The sequence below is a fragment of the Carlito syrichta genome, unplaced genomic scaffold, assembly GCF_000164805.1.
Source record: "Carlito syrichta isolate Samal-C Ts95f unplaced genomic scaffold, Tarsius_syrichta-2.0.1 Scaffold307203, whole genome shotgun sequence".
Lineage (NCBI taxonomy): Eukaryota > Metazoa > Chordata > Mammalia > Primates > Tarsiidae > Carlito > Carlito syrichta.
The window spans coordinates 466,754-482,869 of record NW_007251299.1 but is presented as its reverse complement, the minus strand read 5'-3'; the positions used below and the strand labels follow the sequence as shown (position 1 = coordinate 482,869).

The following is a 16,116-nucleotide window of genomic DNA, read 5'->3' as shown; positions in this document are numbered from 1 at the left end:
GGGGGGGGGGGGGGGGAATATATATATATGTATGCATATATATACACTCTATTAATTTAACTTAATTTGTTAGTAGCTGATTTCTGTCAGCTTGTATTTAGGTTTCAAATCTGACAGGCCTGTTTTAGAATGCGTGGGCATAGAAACATAGTGTTGCTTTCCAAGAAAAACCAGAAAGATTCCTCTGGGGGGTGTTTTGGAATCTATGGAATCAGAGGATGAGGGGATATAGAGTGGGCACAATTAAGACCTACATAGCAAATGGTACTGTGGTCATGTTAGGTATATTAATACTCCCCGCTTTCCTCCCATACCCATACTCGACTTCCGTTTTGGTTTACTGGGCTAAAACTTAATGCTTTATTTCTTTGACCATACTTTTAGGTGGAAAACGAAGGAACCGTTTTGCTTTTCTGGGGGCCTTTTACTTGTAAGCTTCTTTGTGACAGCATGCCTTCTTAAATTTGACAGATTAAGTCAGGACCAATAGAGAGAATACAAAACATTGTTTTAGTTACGTAAGGAAAATCCCTTGTCATACGCAAGAGGAGGCTAAGGTTGAAATTCTCATGGGCCTCTACCAAGCAGAGTCCCCTTGAGGGGCAATCATCCCTTCTGCATTTGGAAAGTGTGGTGATAAAGTGCTCTTATTTGAAAAAGAGGCAGCTCTGGGTATAAAGAAAAGTCTCTAGCAATTCTGCGAGTGTGTGTGTGTGTGGGGGGGCGACGCTGTGCCTTCTGTATCCTTGGTTCAACTGTGAATACCTCTGGCATGTGAAAGTCCACCTCTCAAACTGACCTCCACGACCAACCATGCATGAGGAGTTTTGTGCAGGGGAAGACTTCCCAAGTTAAGAGACTTGGACTTTAGAATCATGTGGTGGTCTTGGGTAAGTCGTTCAACCATATGAACATTTAAGTTCCTTCTATAAATCGAAGAATAATACTGACTTCAGAGAGTTCTTGTGAAGATCTCATAAAAGTGCATATAGAATTACCCCTACTGTTTTCTAAGTACAAAGACATCAGTTTAAATATCAGATACATCTAATAAATGAATATATATATATATATATATATATATTTAAAGTGGTACATGTCACCTAAGTAACCTTTTTGGGATTTTCATTTGTCAGACAAAATTTTCAAGTTTTGGGTACAGAAATGCCCATCTACTGCATGGGACATGTTTTGCCACTTCAGGCCTCTTATCCTAACAAGTAAGCCTCTTTAACCTATTCTAGAAACAGGACTGGATGCTGCAAGTCATAGGTGTATCCTTTCTCTTTAGAACAGTAGCTTTCTCATCTTTTCAAACTTACCTGCCCTACATCCTAACATAAATCTGTCACTCCAGTCAGGATAGCCTCTTTGAGTCTCATCATCATTTGCTTGGGGCTGAAGACAGGCTCCCCCTCCACCTGTCTACCCTCCAAATTCTCCCCAGCCCTTAAGAACGAGTTCAAGTTCTGTTTCCTTGTACGACCACAGTCCGTGAGAATCCCTCCCTTTCCCAAGCTTTTGGTTGTTCAAATCCACACTACAGAGCCCCTTTCTAATTTACAGTGACTTATCTCTTTGGTTATATTATCAACTATTACCTCAAGCATGAGGACTTTTAGTACTTTCATAATTCCCTCTTCAGTATTCAGTACAGTGTTGGCTGTATCTGTAAATTGAAGATAATACTGCCCTTAGAGAGGTCTTGTAAAGATCACATAATTTTCCAAGTAAAAAGGCATCAGTTAAACAACAGATACATCTAATAAATAATTTTTAAAATGGTACATGAAACCTTGGAAGTTCCAGCTTGTTTAGTTGACTTCAAAGCAATGGGGCTGAAAGCGATCATACCTCCAAGAGAGCACAGTAGAAAGTGCAACAGAGCACAGCTTCTAGAGCCGTTCTGGGGGTTCAAATCCCAGCTCGTCCACTTAGTAGCTTTGTAGACTTGGACAAGTGATTTACTTAACTTCTTAGTGATGAAGTCTCCTTAGCTATAAAATGAGGAGAATTATAGTACCGACCTAGGGTTGTTGTGAAGATTCTAATGAGCTAATGTATTTGAAGTACACAGAAAAGTGCCTAGCATACGGTAGAAACTACAGAAATGAAGGCTATTATAATTCTGTCACTGTTATTGTTGACATCACCATCATGACTACAGTTCATTCTTAATGCCTGAGCTTATGCATTCTGGATGTTGTGAAGAGTTGCTTTGACATGGGTCAATGACTGAGAAATACAGAGATTTCAAGGCAAATACATAAATCAAGGATATGGGGAGGGGGCAAGGGGTCTTCTGTGTGTGAGACTAGAGAGTAGAAAAGAGAAGCAGACACTGAGGTCACATGGCACATTGGATTGGCAACTACTTAAATTCTATTCTTGACTCAGGAATCTTTGAAGAACAACTAGTTATTTCCATGACAATTTTAACACTATTTATTGACCAAGTACTGAAATTTTGGAACACTAAAAAAAAAAAAAAAAAAAGAAAGAAAGAAAGAAAGAAAGAAAAAAGCCAGAATCCTGCAATTTCAGAAAAGAATACAAACAAGAGCAAAGGAATGAGAGTTGAAAAACGGTGAACTCAGAAGCAAACAAGCAAAGTTAAAGCAGTCTGTGCATAGAACATGAGCCCCAAATGCCTATTTATAGGAGAAGATGGTGAGAGCTTTTCCTTATTCTGTTTAGGGATTCCTTAATCAAATCTTCCACAAAGGGGGATTGGGAACCAATATTTATTAGACAAGTATATATGCTTAGTTTCATTTTTTATTTTTTGAGTTGGGGTCTCACTCTGTTGTCCTGACTGGAGGGCAGTGGCACAATCATGGCTCATTGTAGCCTTGAACTTCTGGGCTGAAGGGATCCTCCTACCTCAGCCTCCCGAGTAGCTGGGGCTACATGCACATACCACCATGCCTGACTAATTTTTTAAATCTTTTTTGTAGAGATGAGGTCTTGCTATGTCGTCTGGGCTGACCTCGAACTCCTGGGCTCAAGCAGTCCTCCCACCTCAGCCTCCCAAAGTGCTAGGATTTACAGGCATAAGCCACTGAGACAGTTCTTTGTATCTTTTTATTCTCACTACCGTGTTACTAGTGTGATACTTTTTTCTTATTTCAGAGAGGAGGCAAAAGCTCACAGAGGTAATCTGCTCAGCTAATGCATGGCAGAATCTGGGGTGAAAATAACCTTTGACGTTTCTTAAACTGCCCACAACCAGGCATCCACTGTGATCTAGTAGGAAGGCATATGGTTTGGCCTCATTTTTGGCAGGAGGTAATTTTCATCAAGGTTTGTTGTTACTCAGGGAAATGGACAGTCACTAAAACTAAAGAATATTCTGGATTTTAAATAGTTCTAACCAAGAGGAGGAAGGAATGCTGTGAGATCTCCTCTATGAGCAATAACTTTTTTCTGAAACCCCAAATTATAGTAGCCCAGAGGCTTGCAAGTGGGAGTTTTATTTTGTACAGATATTTTTGGGGAACAGATTTGAGGTTCATGAAGAGTTTCAGATCACCACTTGGTGAGGGCAGCTTTTTTTAATCTTTGCTGTTTTTACTGCAATTGCCAACTAAAAGTTCTTTAATGCCAGAAGCTTCATGATTGCTTACATGGAAGTATAGAAAATATTTTTGGAATGGGAAAGGCCACCTGACCACACATTCTTAACCCTGGTCTCCTACCTTTTGCCAAACCCTTCAGCTTTCTTCTCTTCAGAAATTCATGAAGTCTCGAATTTGCTCATATGTTTCACTGTGTCTGCTTGCAGGGTAATTCATCTCAAACAACAAACCTCTGCATCAAATGGCTCTGACTTGATTTCCTATTTACCTAGGATAGGAGTCCTCAAAATTCAGCCAATGGCCACCTGCTTTTGTAAATAAAGTTTTATTGGCACATTGTCACACCAGTTTAAGGGCTATCTCTGGCTGTTTTCATGCTACAGTGGTAGAGTTGAGGAGTTGGAACAGAGATAAGACGGCCTGCAAACCCTAAAATGTTTGCTATTTACGAGAAAAGACTGCTGACCTCTGAACTATAACATGGAAGAATTTTCACCTCCAATTTATCTCAGTGACATCCTCAATTTCTACAAAAAAAGCTAACTGCTTTTTTGGAACTCTGCCATTTACTAGCACCACTCTTCTAGGAAGAATAAACTGCTTGGAGGATCTTTGGAGACCCCCTAGCCTTTCAGGAAATAGACTTTGCCTGACTCTAAGCCTCATGTGTGCTGTTTGGTTGTCGCTGTCTCGAGTCCCCTGATGCTTTTTACCTGCCTGAATCATGATGGTCATTTCTGTGACCTTTGCACTGACTCTTCATACTTTTCTTTTGCTGAGGTTTATGTATTTACTGGGATGGTTATTTTTTCTCTGGCTCGCTATTCTTACACTTTTCAACTGGGAAAAACATTTGTCATCTCCGTTTCCTTCAGCTCTATTAGGGAAACAAGCCAAACCAAATTGAAATGGGCTTATTTTTCCTTCCTTATCTTCCCTGCCTCCAGTTTTTATATTATCTGCAAACTTGGAAACTGCATTTCATGTGCTTATGACTTTTACATATAACATTATTCACAAATATGGTTCTGAAATTGACCCTGGAGGAATTTCTCATCTGATTCTCCCTTCCACTCCGAGAAGTTTCCATCTGTGGATACTCTGTGTTGCCCAAGTTAAAGCCTTCCAAAGACCCCTTAATTTATCTCCTATTCAACACCAGTTTGGAACATTGGCCAAAGTTTTCTGGGAAGTTTAAGCATTCAGAGCCTACAGATTTCATCGTCTACCAGATCAGCAATGACAGAAAAGAATGTCAGTAGAATACGAGCGTCCTCTCCTGATGCCTGGATTTTGGATGATGATTTTCCATCACTCTGTGTTTTCCTAGATCCCTTTCTATCCCCACCCTTTGAACAACCACCTAGATGTTCCTCAAAACAAGAGTGAAGCTTCTTATTTTGTGATGTCCTGGAAAATGGTGCAAAAAAATGGCTCTGCGTTCAAATGAGAATGATTTTGGATATTGACAAATGCGTATCCATTCTATGTCAGGCAATTTACAGATGCTATTTCTGTTCTTTGCACCCTTCCTATTCTGAAGGACAGAATACAACTTAGTGCTCTTTTAGTATAGTTTAACTTTTTTTTGTGCGTTGGAGTCTCACTCTGTCACCCAGACTGGAGTGCAGTGACTGCTCCCGGCCACCGCAGCCTCGCCTGCTGGGCTCCGGCGATCCTTCCGCCTCAGCCTTCCAAGTAGCCGGAACTACAGGCGTGTGCTACCACGCCCGGCTCATTTTTTGATTTATTGTAGAGATGAGGTCTCACCAAGTTGCCCAGGCGGGTCTCGAACCCGCGGGCTCAGGCAATCTACTCACCTCAGCCTCCCAAGGCGCGGGATTACAGGCTGAGCCACCTAGCCCGGCTTCGTTTAACTTTTAATAAGAAAACCAGTTCTAACTGGTAGAACTGAGATCTGTGCCTAAGTTGCTCTCATTCCAGCCTCAGTCTTGTACCACCATGGGCCGCCCTTTGTGTTAACTGATGTACCATCAGGTTGCTCCCCTGGATGGAGAAGGTGGGGTGAATAAAGTGGGCACAGATAGACCCAGAAGAGAGCAGGAACCTCAGGGATTAAAAGGCAGAAGCTCCTTGGATTTAGCCCTTTCCCTAAGAGTCCATGTAAATAGAATATCACCTGTGAGCTACCTCCTACCCCTAAGAAGAAATAAGTATTTTCCTGAAAGTATCTCGTTTCACATTATTCTTTATGTTCACTTGCATTTAGAAAAAAATTCCAATAACCTTGAGGGAAGTCTTATTTAAATGCTTATTTAAAGACTTCTATCAGCTGAGCTGTGGGTAATATGGGATATTGGCTCGCTCTTGGTCCAGGAGTGAGTGAACAAGGGAGAACTTTCCTGCCAGTGTGGTGCTATCAGCCACATTTATATTTTTCTTGGCGGAAAAGACCAATCTTCGTCCAGCTGTTTTTCCCAATTTGGTAATCCAACGTTTGAGAATCTGGTTCTTCTTTCCTATAAGGAAGTCAGTACTATTCCTACAGGTACTATTTCTAGGGTAGAACTCAGGCATCGGAATACTGAACATATATTACATAAAACTCCTATTAGATGTAGGAAAGGGTAATTGACCAGATTCCTTGGCTAGGGGTGTGGTCTGTATTGCATCCCATTTAACGCAAATTGGAGTTAGCTTTTTCCTGACTCTCAACTTAAAATGTAATGAACAGTTCAGTGCTTATATTTAATCTCTGAAAAGCAAGGAAAAGTTTAGCTCCATCTTGCCAGTGATCTGGGTCTCTAACCACACATATGCATAGGCCATCAACGCTAGTAAACATACACAGAAACACATACAAACATAGCAATTGTAATGTTTACTGAGTGCTTTTTGTGTGGCTATCCATGCATAACTGCACATACACATGCATATTTAAAGGTAGGGCTATCAAGAGAACAAAAGGCTATCCCTAAAACACACACGCCAAAATAAAAACAAAAGCTTCATAAATCGGAAGCCAGCTGGCTGGAATATTGACTGTTAATTCATGCCAGGTCTTGTTGACCTCAGTGGCTTCCTTCTAATACAATGGCCAGTCTGTGTATTCAACTAAAGTTAAAAATCAATAAAAAGAAACAGTCCCTGGAGCCAGACTGCCTTGGATTCAAATTCCAGCTCTACGATGAATACTTATTAAGTGTGAGACTTTGAGCAGTCACTCTAGCATCTCTGTGCTTCAGAGTTTTAACATCTGTAAAACTGGGACACTAACCTCAAAGGGTTAGCACAAGAATCAACGAACACCTGAAATTCAACGTAAGTGCTCAATAAACGTTAACTGTGATGATGATGGTCGTGATGATTTTTCCATTAGTCCGGATGTGATGGGAGATAGGATGTCATAAGGTATTTACGCTCTGCACTTATTCACCTTACAGCAGTGCTTTTCAAATGACGCTGTTCTATGCCACAGATTCTTGGGCTTTTCTGAAACTTCTTTAGTGGAGGACAAGGGGCAAAGCAGAAATGTTTAGTTAGGGGTACTGCTTTGGAATTCTGCCACAGAGGCATATTAGAGACCAGAAGTCCAGATTATGCAGAACCACGCAGACCGCAGCCTCCTGATAATTAGGACACCTCTTCCTAATCGCTGGCATCCACTTATTCATTCCTTTGTTCGTTTGTTCATCAGTTTTTCAATTGTTGAGTGTCTACTGTGTTCTTAGAGTTGTGGAGAAAATAAGACATTCTTAAATATCTACCCCTGAGGAGAACTAACGTAATCCAGAAGGTAATTTAGGAAAACAAGCAGCTAATTCTAACATACAGGGGTAAGGGCTGAAAGAGTTATTACACATAGGGTTTACATGAGTTATAGAGAGGTCATCTGACCTGGCCTTGGGGGCAGGTTTCCTGTAAGGAGGGGTAGGGGTTAGCCAGACAAAGTGAGCAGAAGGCCCCAGGCAAAGCTGTAAACTGAGTAACTGGGTATTGCTGAAAGGCAGTGCTCGGTGCCCTGACGCAGGGGATATGGTAAGAGTTGAAACTGGGCCAGGCACGAGGGCTCAAGCCTGTAATCCCAGCACTTTGGGAGGCTGAGGTGAGAGGATGGCTTGAGCCCCTGGGTTCGAGACCAGCCCGGGCAACTTGGCGAGACCTCAACTCTACAATAAATAAAAAATTAGCCGGGTGTGGTAGCGCACGCCTGCAGTTCTGGTTACTTGGAAGGCTGAGGTGGCAGGATCGCCGGAGCCCAGCAGGTCGATGCTGGGGTGGCTGTGATTGTGCCACGGCACTCCAGCCTGGGTGACAGAGTGAGACTCTGACTCCAAAAAAAAAAAAAAAAAAAAAGAGTTGAAGCTGGAGAGATAAGCAGATGTAAGATGATAAAGGTGCCATGTGTCACACCAAGGACCTTATCCTTAAGTGATGACGAGCCAGTGAAATAATTTTAAGCGTGGGCGCAGTACGCACAGGTTTGCTGGAAAGATACTCAGGCAGGAGCCTGGGGAATGGTAAAGTAGCACGAAGGTGTTTTTAAGAAGAGGTGGGTTCATCTGTGTAGAATGCTGCTGAGAGGTCACATTCCATAAGAAATGTTTTGAGGGACAATTTTCTTCTTTTTGAACAAATGAGAAATAACTTTTGGGGGTGCTGGGAGGGCTTTGTGCAAGAGTTGCTTTTTTTGAGTTGGATTCTCACTCTGTCACCCTACCTTCTCCATCCAGGGGAGCAACCTGATGGTACATCAGTTAACACAAAGGGCGGCCCATGGTGGTACAAGACTGAGGCTGGAATTAGAGCAACTTAGACACAGATCTCAGTTCTACCAGTTAGAACTGGTTTTCTTATTAAGTTTGCAAGAGGTGTGTATGTTGCATGCAGCCTTAAAATATGAGGTGGCCAAACAGAAGCCAATTCTATAGTAAACCCAGTAGAAATATTAAGTAGGACTTAAAAAATTCATAACTAATATATGGGGGTCAAATATAGAAGATAGCAAAATCTTTCTGGGATGTAAATTGGTCACTTTAGGGTTGCAACATTAATGTTTTCAAACCATTCAGGTAGCCTTAACACAGTAAGACCATGAAGCGAGGATAAGATACTTCTTGCCTGATGAACTTTGCAGGGTAGCAATACAGTGAAACCAGGCAATTATAAATCCACGATAGTTAACAAGATTCAGCAATGAAAGCAAAAAAGAAAACGAGGGCGAGTTCTCATGTTTTTTGAAATCAAGCAGCACAGTCCTCTGACGAGAACTTACTAACTACCCCTGATGGCTGTGCTGAAAAGCCCAGTTCTGCTTCTAGGTCGTTACACTTAGTTATTTTAACCTCTAGATGGCCCAGAACTTTTCCAGAAAACTGACAGCAGGTTTGAAGTCTGTTACCTTCTACCGTGTCTGCTTCCTTCACACACAGGCACTTGCCTTTTCACAGTGTGGTCTCTCCCAAATCCAAAGGTCAGTATGAAGGAAATACAGCTTGTGTGCAAGCATGTGGGCTGGTGGGAACCTGGAAGGGGAGTTAGGAGGAAGGGAGAGTGCTTGAAAAAATGAACCCCACAGTTCCTAAGTGTTAATTTAGCCTGTATACCTCCACCAAATCTTTTAATCAAACTAATAACAAGTGTATAATTCTACTTTGAAGTTCACTTTCCCTTTTTTTGTCTGTGCTTTCTGAAGGTGGTCCTTGAACTTCTAGCTTTAGAGTCTCCCAGGGTGCTGGTTTAAATACAAATTATGAGTTCCTAACGTAGAAAGAGTTTCTGGGGGAAGGGAAGGATGTGGGTGTCTGCATTCTATAAAGCTCCTGGTAATTATCATGCCCATTGAATTTGAGAACCCTTCTTCTATATACTTTCAAGCATTTAGAAGTTTAAAGAGAAGCATTCTGCCAGTTGGAGTTTAATACAAACTGAGATCCTAAGTTATTTCATTCTATACCAGCATTTTAGCCTTTCTTAGTTTCTGGAGAGTGGTATCCTTACCTTACTGTCTCACTGTCTAAAGCCCAGTAAATATGGATGGCATTGTAGGGGTTACCACAATGGTCCCTTGCCACCCCCCAGTATCTACTCATGTGCCTCTGCAACCCCCATACCACTAGGTAGTCCTGTGAATCTCTAAAAATGCAGATAAGGTCGTGTCACTTTCCTGACTAACATCCTCCAAATTCTTCCCATGGTACTCAGACCAGAACCTGAAACCCTTCCCCTGGTCTCTGGTTACCCCTGAGATCACATCTCATACCGTCTCTACTCTTTGCTTACCACACTCCAGCCAAATGAACTCCTTCTGAGGTCCTTCGACATCAAGGTCACTTTCACTTTCGAGTTTGTGCGCTGCTTTTCCCTGTCCAAGAGTGCTCTTCCTCCTGACCTCACAGTGCTAGACTGGTCATCATTTGGATCTTGGCTTACATGTAACCTCCTCAGAGTACCCATCTAAAGTGGTCACCAAATCATTCTCTATCACATCCCTGTGTTTTATTTTCTGCCCAACAGTTATCACCATCAGTCATTTTTCTTGCTTACTTTTCTGTGTTTATTGTCTTGTTCCTTTCTTTCACTAACTCATTCACTATTACTTACTATCTGTTTGGTGCCAGTTACTAGTTCCAGCACTGGGGATATAACAGGAACAAAAATCTCTACTCCCACGGAGAGGCAATCAACACATCAATGTATATCAGAGGATGATAAAATCATCTAAATAAAATAGCAGAGTTAAGGCGATAAAGAGTAAAGACGGGTGCTATAAAGTGATCAGGGAAGACCTCCCCAGTGTGTGCCATTTGAGCAGAACCCTAAAGGCATGTAAACTCCAAAACTTCTTCTGTTTCATCCATTACAAGTAGAAGTATATTTGGCATATAATAAATTAATACTTGTGGAATAAATAATTATGCATGCCTTGCTCTGTAATACTCCTTTGGCTTCCAAACTAGACTTCAAGTTTCATCAACAGGGAATGAATCTTCTTGTCTTCCATTCCCAGAATCTAACACAGAGACTGGCTTAGGGTAGGCATGAGAATGTTTGCAGAACGAAGGAAAAAGGAAGCAGGGATTATGATGAAGCAGCCTGTCATAATACACTCAAGGGATACCCTAGATCAGCGGTCCCCAACCTTTTTGGCCTCAGGGACCAGTTTTGTGGAAGACAATTTTTCCACAGCCAGGGTGGAGGGATTATTAGAGAATTAGACTCTCATAAGGAGTGCACGACTTAGATCCTTTGCATACGCAGTTCACAATAGGGTTCACGTTCCTAAGACACTCTAATGCCACCGCTGATCTGACAGAAGACTGGAGCTCCTCTTACCAGCTGCTCACCTCCTGTTGTGTGGTCTGGTTCCTAACAGGTCACAGACTGGTACGGGTCCCTGGCCCAGGGTCTGAGAAGCTCTGCCGTAAACCATTGCTTGAGACATTGACATGTACTTCTAAGAATTCTATGAATTAATTTCAACTAGTAAGTTATATTTATGATGAGACACAATAATATCTGAATTATTAATGGTTCTTTTGAAAAACTAATTTCTTTCAAATCAAGCTGTGGCATATTTAAAAGTCAAGGAAGTAACAGAATTCTCTCAGTCGCTTCTTTCCTACTTTGACCTGCTGTGCTGGTGCAGGCTATTTGGAGTATTCTTTAATAAACTGTGAAGTCCTACAGACCAACAAGCAGCTGAATCTCGCAGACTCTCAGAAAGGTGGATTTGGGCACTAAGCAAAAACAGACTAACTGAACTATAACACTGGGCATTTCAGCACTTCTTTGTTTGAAAACAAATGCGTATTCCTGAATTGCTACCAGACACAGTAATGATGACAAGCAATGAAACCCAGCACTGAGGAGGTCACCAACAGCAAAGCACTTCCAATGGCAGCTCTGTGCCTCCTGCATGCTCAGTGCAGATACGTTCCACTCTCTTTTTTGAACTAGAACTTGAAAAACTACAGAAAACTAAGCTCCAGCCATATTTCTTACTCACTAGTAAAATGAAAAAATTATGTCAGTGATCAGAAATGGAAATCTCTTATTCTTTCCTACTACATGCCATTAACTTGTATTGAAAAGCTTTGTCAAGGCTAGAGCAAGAAAAAAAAAATCTTGATGGTGGCAAAACTCATTTATCCACGTCCCTCTGGTGACTTCCCTTTCAATGCTACCCCGCCCTTAACAGTGTCCTAGATGACAGAGGATCCAGGACTTGCCCTCTGCAGTGCTCGGCCATCACCTTTAATATCCTTAGCCCCTGGCGGCCACGTCTCTTCTTCTAGCAAGATTCCACTGAATCTTATCCATGTTAAAGCTATTGGGGTTGGACTCTCAATGCCCATTAAGGTGAAAATTAAAAGGCTAAAGTAGTGTTTCCTAAGAACTCTTTCAAGAAGTATGGGTGTTTCCAAGACTGCTGAGCCAAAGGAGAATTTTGAAAACACCATACGATATTGTCTCCTTGGAAAGTCACAACACACATCAGAATGCTTAAAAGAGTTAAAAAAAAAAAAAACAACAAGTAATTTTCAGTTGTAGGATAGTTAAATACGTTTAGAAATAGTAATCAGCTGTTTAAAAAGGTGATGGAGACCTATATCATCAGGAAAACATCTCCTAGACATGCTGGTAATTAAAAACTGACTCAGATTTGGAACATGACTAATGTCCCATCAAAAAACAAATAAATAAGTAAATAAATAAAAACTACATGTGCGTACATGCTTTTTATTTAATACAATAAAAATATAAAAATTCTAAAAGGCTGTATACCAAATTATTAACAATAATAGCCTCTGGGGAATAGGATTGTGGGGATGAGGGAGACTTGTACTTTTAATAGATTTAGATATTATTTGGATTGTTTTATAGTGCCTTTATTACTTTTACAATAAAAAAATCAAGTGCTATATTAAAAAAATAGACATAAAATCCAGCAGCCAATACATCTGTTTATCTTTAAGTGAACACTCTCAGACTCATGTGATGACGGAATCCCTGTTTGTGGAACCCTCCGAAACAACTTGGGCCACAACTTTTGAAGTGGCTGTGGTCAAGGCTCTCCCCCATGAACACAGGGGTTATAAACTGCTGTGGCCTTCTGCGGATGAGGGAAGGAGGTAGGAGGGACTTTGGAGATGATCCATACAGCCCTTCACTTCTGAAACGAAGAGAGATCAAGGCCATGACGAGTGAACAGCCTTGGCAAGATCAGCCTGAACCCCTTGATCTTTGTGTAGCTCCTTCCACATCATTCCTCTATCCCCAGGTGACCTAGGTGGGCCGAGATCCTTGATTTCATACAAAGTCTTCAGCACTCAAACAAAATGTCAGGCAGGACCTCTGAGTGAGCCAAGGGCTCGGATTTCTCTCTGCAGGCAAAGATGGAACACAGTCCTGATGACCCCTTTCCCACTGCCTTGTCTTGTTCCACAGCTTTTTAGGAGGGAAGACGAAGACGTTAATTCCGATCTTCTCCCTCACATAGTCAGCTGTGATTCCCTTCAATTCTGATAGTACCGATCCTGGGAACAGGCCCAAGGGATATAAATAAAACTTAGTACCTACACTTGAGAAACTGACTTGGCCGGTTCAGGAGATGGCATGATGTGGGTGCAACAGGTACCACAGGTGCACTGGTAGGAGTGAGTTGCAGGGCACTAGCCACCTGAGTATCAGGGCACCACTCATCACACCGGAGCTTGACACTGGAGCTACTACTTGACTGTAATCTTTACAACCACGTTAAAAGATTTTTGGAGAAAGTTACAGGGCTCATAGCCATTCAGCCATCCTTGGAAAGTATGAACTGGGGCGTACCTGGGGGTAAACAAGAGGAGAGGCTAAGAGCATGGGTTCTCAGAGTGTGCTGCTTGCCTTCAGACCATTCCCAGGGTTTCTGTACAGGCTGGACATCTGTGCCTCAGCTTTTCATTAAGGATGTGGTAACGATAATAGTACCCAGGGTATTGGGGGAAGATTAAACAAGATGGTGCATTTAGAGCACCGAGCTCCATATCTGGAATACAGTGAGAGTCTCACTCCATCGCCCAGGCTGGAGTGCAGTGGCATGCTCACAGCCACTGCAGCCTCGACCTGCTGGGCTCACCAGATCCTTCCGCCTCAGCCTTCTAAGTAGCTGGAACTACAGGCATGTGCCACCATGCCCGGCTGATTTTTTTTGTTTTTTTTGACTTATTGTAGAGACGACAGCTTGCCAAGTTGCCCAGGCTGGTCTCAAATCCCTGGACTCAGGCAATCCTCTTGCCTCCGCCTCCCAAAGTGCTGGGATTACAGGCGTGAGCCACTGCGCCCCACTAGGGTTGTTATTAAAGCTACTTGGTCTCTAAGAACTAAGGCTGAGAGGCAATGTTACTGACATTTCAAGGGCACAAGAGATGTGTGCACGATGGACAAAAGTTATACCTGTTTGCCAAGTCTCAGAAGAGTAGACAGAACCACTCCTTGGAATCAAATAAACTTGATTCCGAATCCGTATTCCAGCTCTTGCTAAAGTGTGACCTTGGGTGAGCTGCTGAACCTCAGTCATCAATGTTAAGACTGGAGGATAATATCAATAGTGCTGATTGATTGTTAGAATAACTAATGCAGTTACTAATAAATAAGCCTGGCGTAGTGCCTAGCACAATAACGGCTGGCCTCTTTCCTTCCTTGCCTGAAGCAAGCGAGCTAGAGTAGAGGATTAGTCAAACGATAGCGTTTAAATGTCGATTTAATGAAAAGAGCTTTATACTTGGATTCAAAGAAGATAAAAGGTTAAAATGAGGGCTCTAGACTAGGGAAGCCTGATTCAATGGCTCTTTAAGTGACTTCCTAGCTTACTTTTGTCACATATCTTAGTTCTGCTACCTAAAAAATATGACCTTTAGCAAGTCACTTAACTTTGTGTTTCTTCTTCTAGGAAGTATAGATAAATACTGTACCCACTATTATTCAGCGAGATAAAACACATACAGAGTTTACATTTGCCTGACAGATAGACACTACTCAATGCTGATTATCATTGTTGTTGTCAGGGCCATCGTAAAGATTACAAAAGACAATGGATGTAGACAGTATGGTAGTGGTTCACAAATTATATATATATATATATATATTTTTTTTTTTTTTTTTGAGTAGGAGTCTCACTCCTTTGCCTAGGCTGGAGTGCAGCGGCACGCTCACGGCCACCCCAGCATCGACCAGCTGGGCTCTGGTGATCCCTCCGCCTCAGCCTTGCAAGTAGCTGGAACTATAGGCGGGTGCTGCCACAGGCAATCCTCTCACCTTGGCCTCCCAAAGTGCTGGCATTACAGGCTGAGCCACCGCACCCGGCCCACGAATATTGTTATTATTGTTACTACTACTCACTATTGATTTTACGTTATGAATGGCTATGGCCCGAGGAGACCAGTAAGTGACACATGCTGTCATCTTGTTAATGACACATCAAAACTGAGACATCAAGAGACGTTAGGATAATTCATCACAGGTCCGATGGGAAACACATAGCTCTGTCCAGCCCAGACACAGGGTGGGCTTACTCATGGGGACAGCAGGTACCGGCTGCACTCTCTCCCCAGCCCTGGGGGACCACACACGGAGGCAGTGTCCTGGTGTCAAAACCTTTCCATGGTCACCTCATAGAACAGTAACATAATGCCTTGACCTGGAATGATATCTTTCTGCCAGAAGTTCAAAGCTGTCCAGAGAGGGCCTCATTCACCTTTGGGATTTTATGGCGTTGGGGGTGGGTAGGCAGTGTTGCTATTCCCTTTTAAAGAGGGGACCACACAGTTCAGAGAAATCAAGCACCTTGTCTATGCTCCAACCATTTACCAGTGCTGAGAGAGGGCCTGGAACCCAGGATGGGATCCCGGAGGCCCGCCTCCAGGCCCTACCCTTGGAAACCCCTCGCAGGGTCTGTGAGGGGCAATTTGGGCCGGGTGTGGCCCCCGGCCTTCCCCCCCTTCCCATCCCTCCCTAGACCAGGTAGCTACAAGGCTCACCTGTCACCGAACTGAACCTCTTCTCCGTTCCTGGCCCAGCTGATGGTAGGCCTGGGGTGGCCGACGGCCTCGCAGTGCAGCAGCACACTCAGCGTCCCGCTGGCCAGGGCCACCGTCTGCCCAAGGTGAGTGACCACCTCCGAGGCCGAGAGCTGCTGGGCCGCGGAGATCTTGCGCAGGATGGAGGGCTTGCGCTGCGGCCTGCGGGAGCCGGGCCCGGCCTCCCCGGCGGAGGAGGGGGGGGTCCGCAGGGCGCCGCTGAAGCCGGACACGTGCTTGGGCGGGGGGGCGGCCGCGGGGGCCCCTCGCGCGGAGGCCTTGGGGAGCGCGTCCGGGCGCTCCGCGGGGCGGCGGAAGATCTCCTGGGCCAGCTGCGCCACCAGGTGCTTGCTGTGCAGGTCGCGCAGCTCCTCGGGCTGCTGCGACAGGTTCCGGAGGATGTCGTCGAGGCGCCTCTGCTCGGCCACCAGGGCGAAGGGCAGGTGCAGGAGGGCCTGCTCGGCGGCGCGGTCCTCCTCGGAGGACGCGTTCCGCTCGGCGGAGTCCTGCGCCTC

General features: G+C 43.6%; 1 protein-coding gene across 1 annotated transcript in view; it reads right to left on the bottom strand.

The window, feature by feature from the left end:
• Nucleotides 1-16,116, bottom strand: part of ADAMTSL1 (ADAMTS like 1) — a 431,341-nt gene that overhangs the window by 118,082 nt on the left and 297,143 nt on the right. The window contains exon 20 of the mRNA XM_021715583.1: nucleotides 15,563-16,113. Coding sequence (XP_021571258.1) covers nucleotides 15,563-16,113 — 551 coding nt within the window. The remainder of the gene's footprint in view (nucleotides 1-15,562; nucleotides 16,114-16,116) is intronic.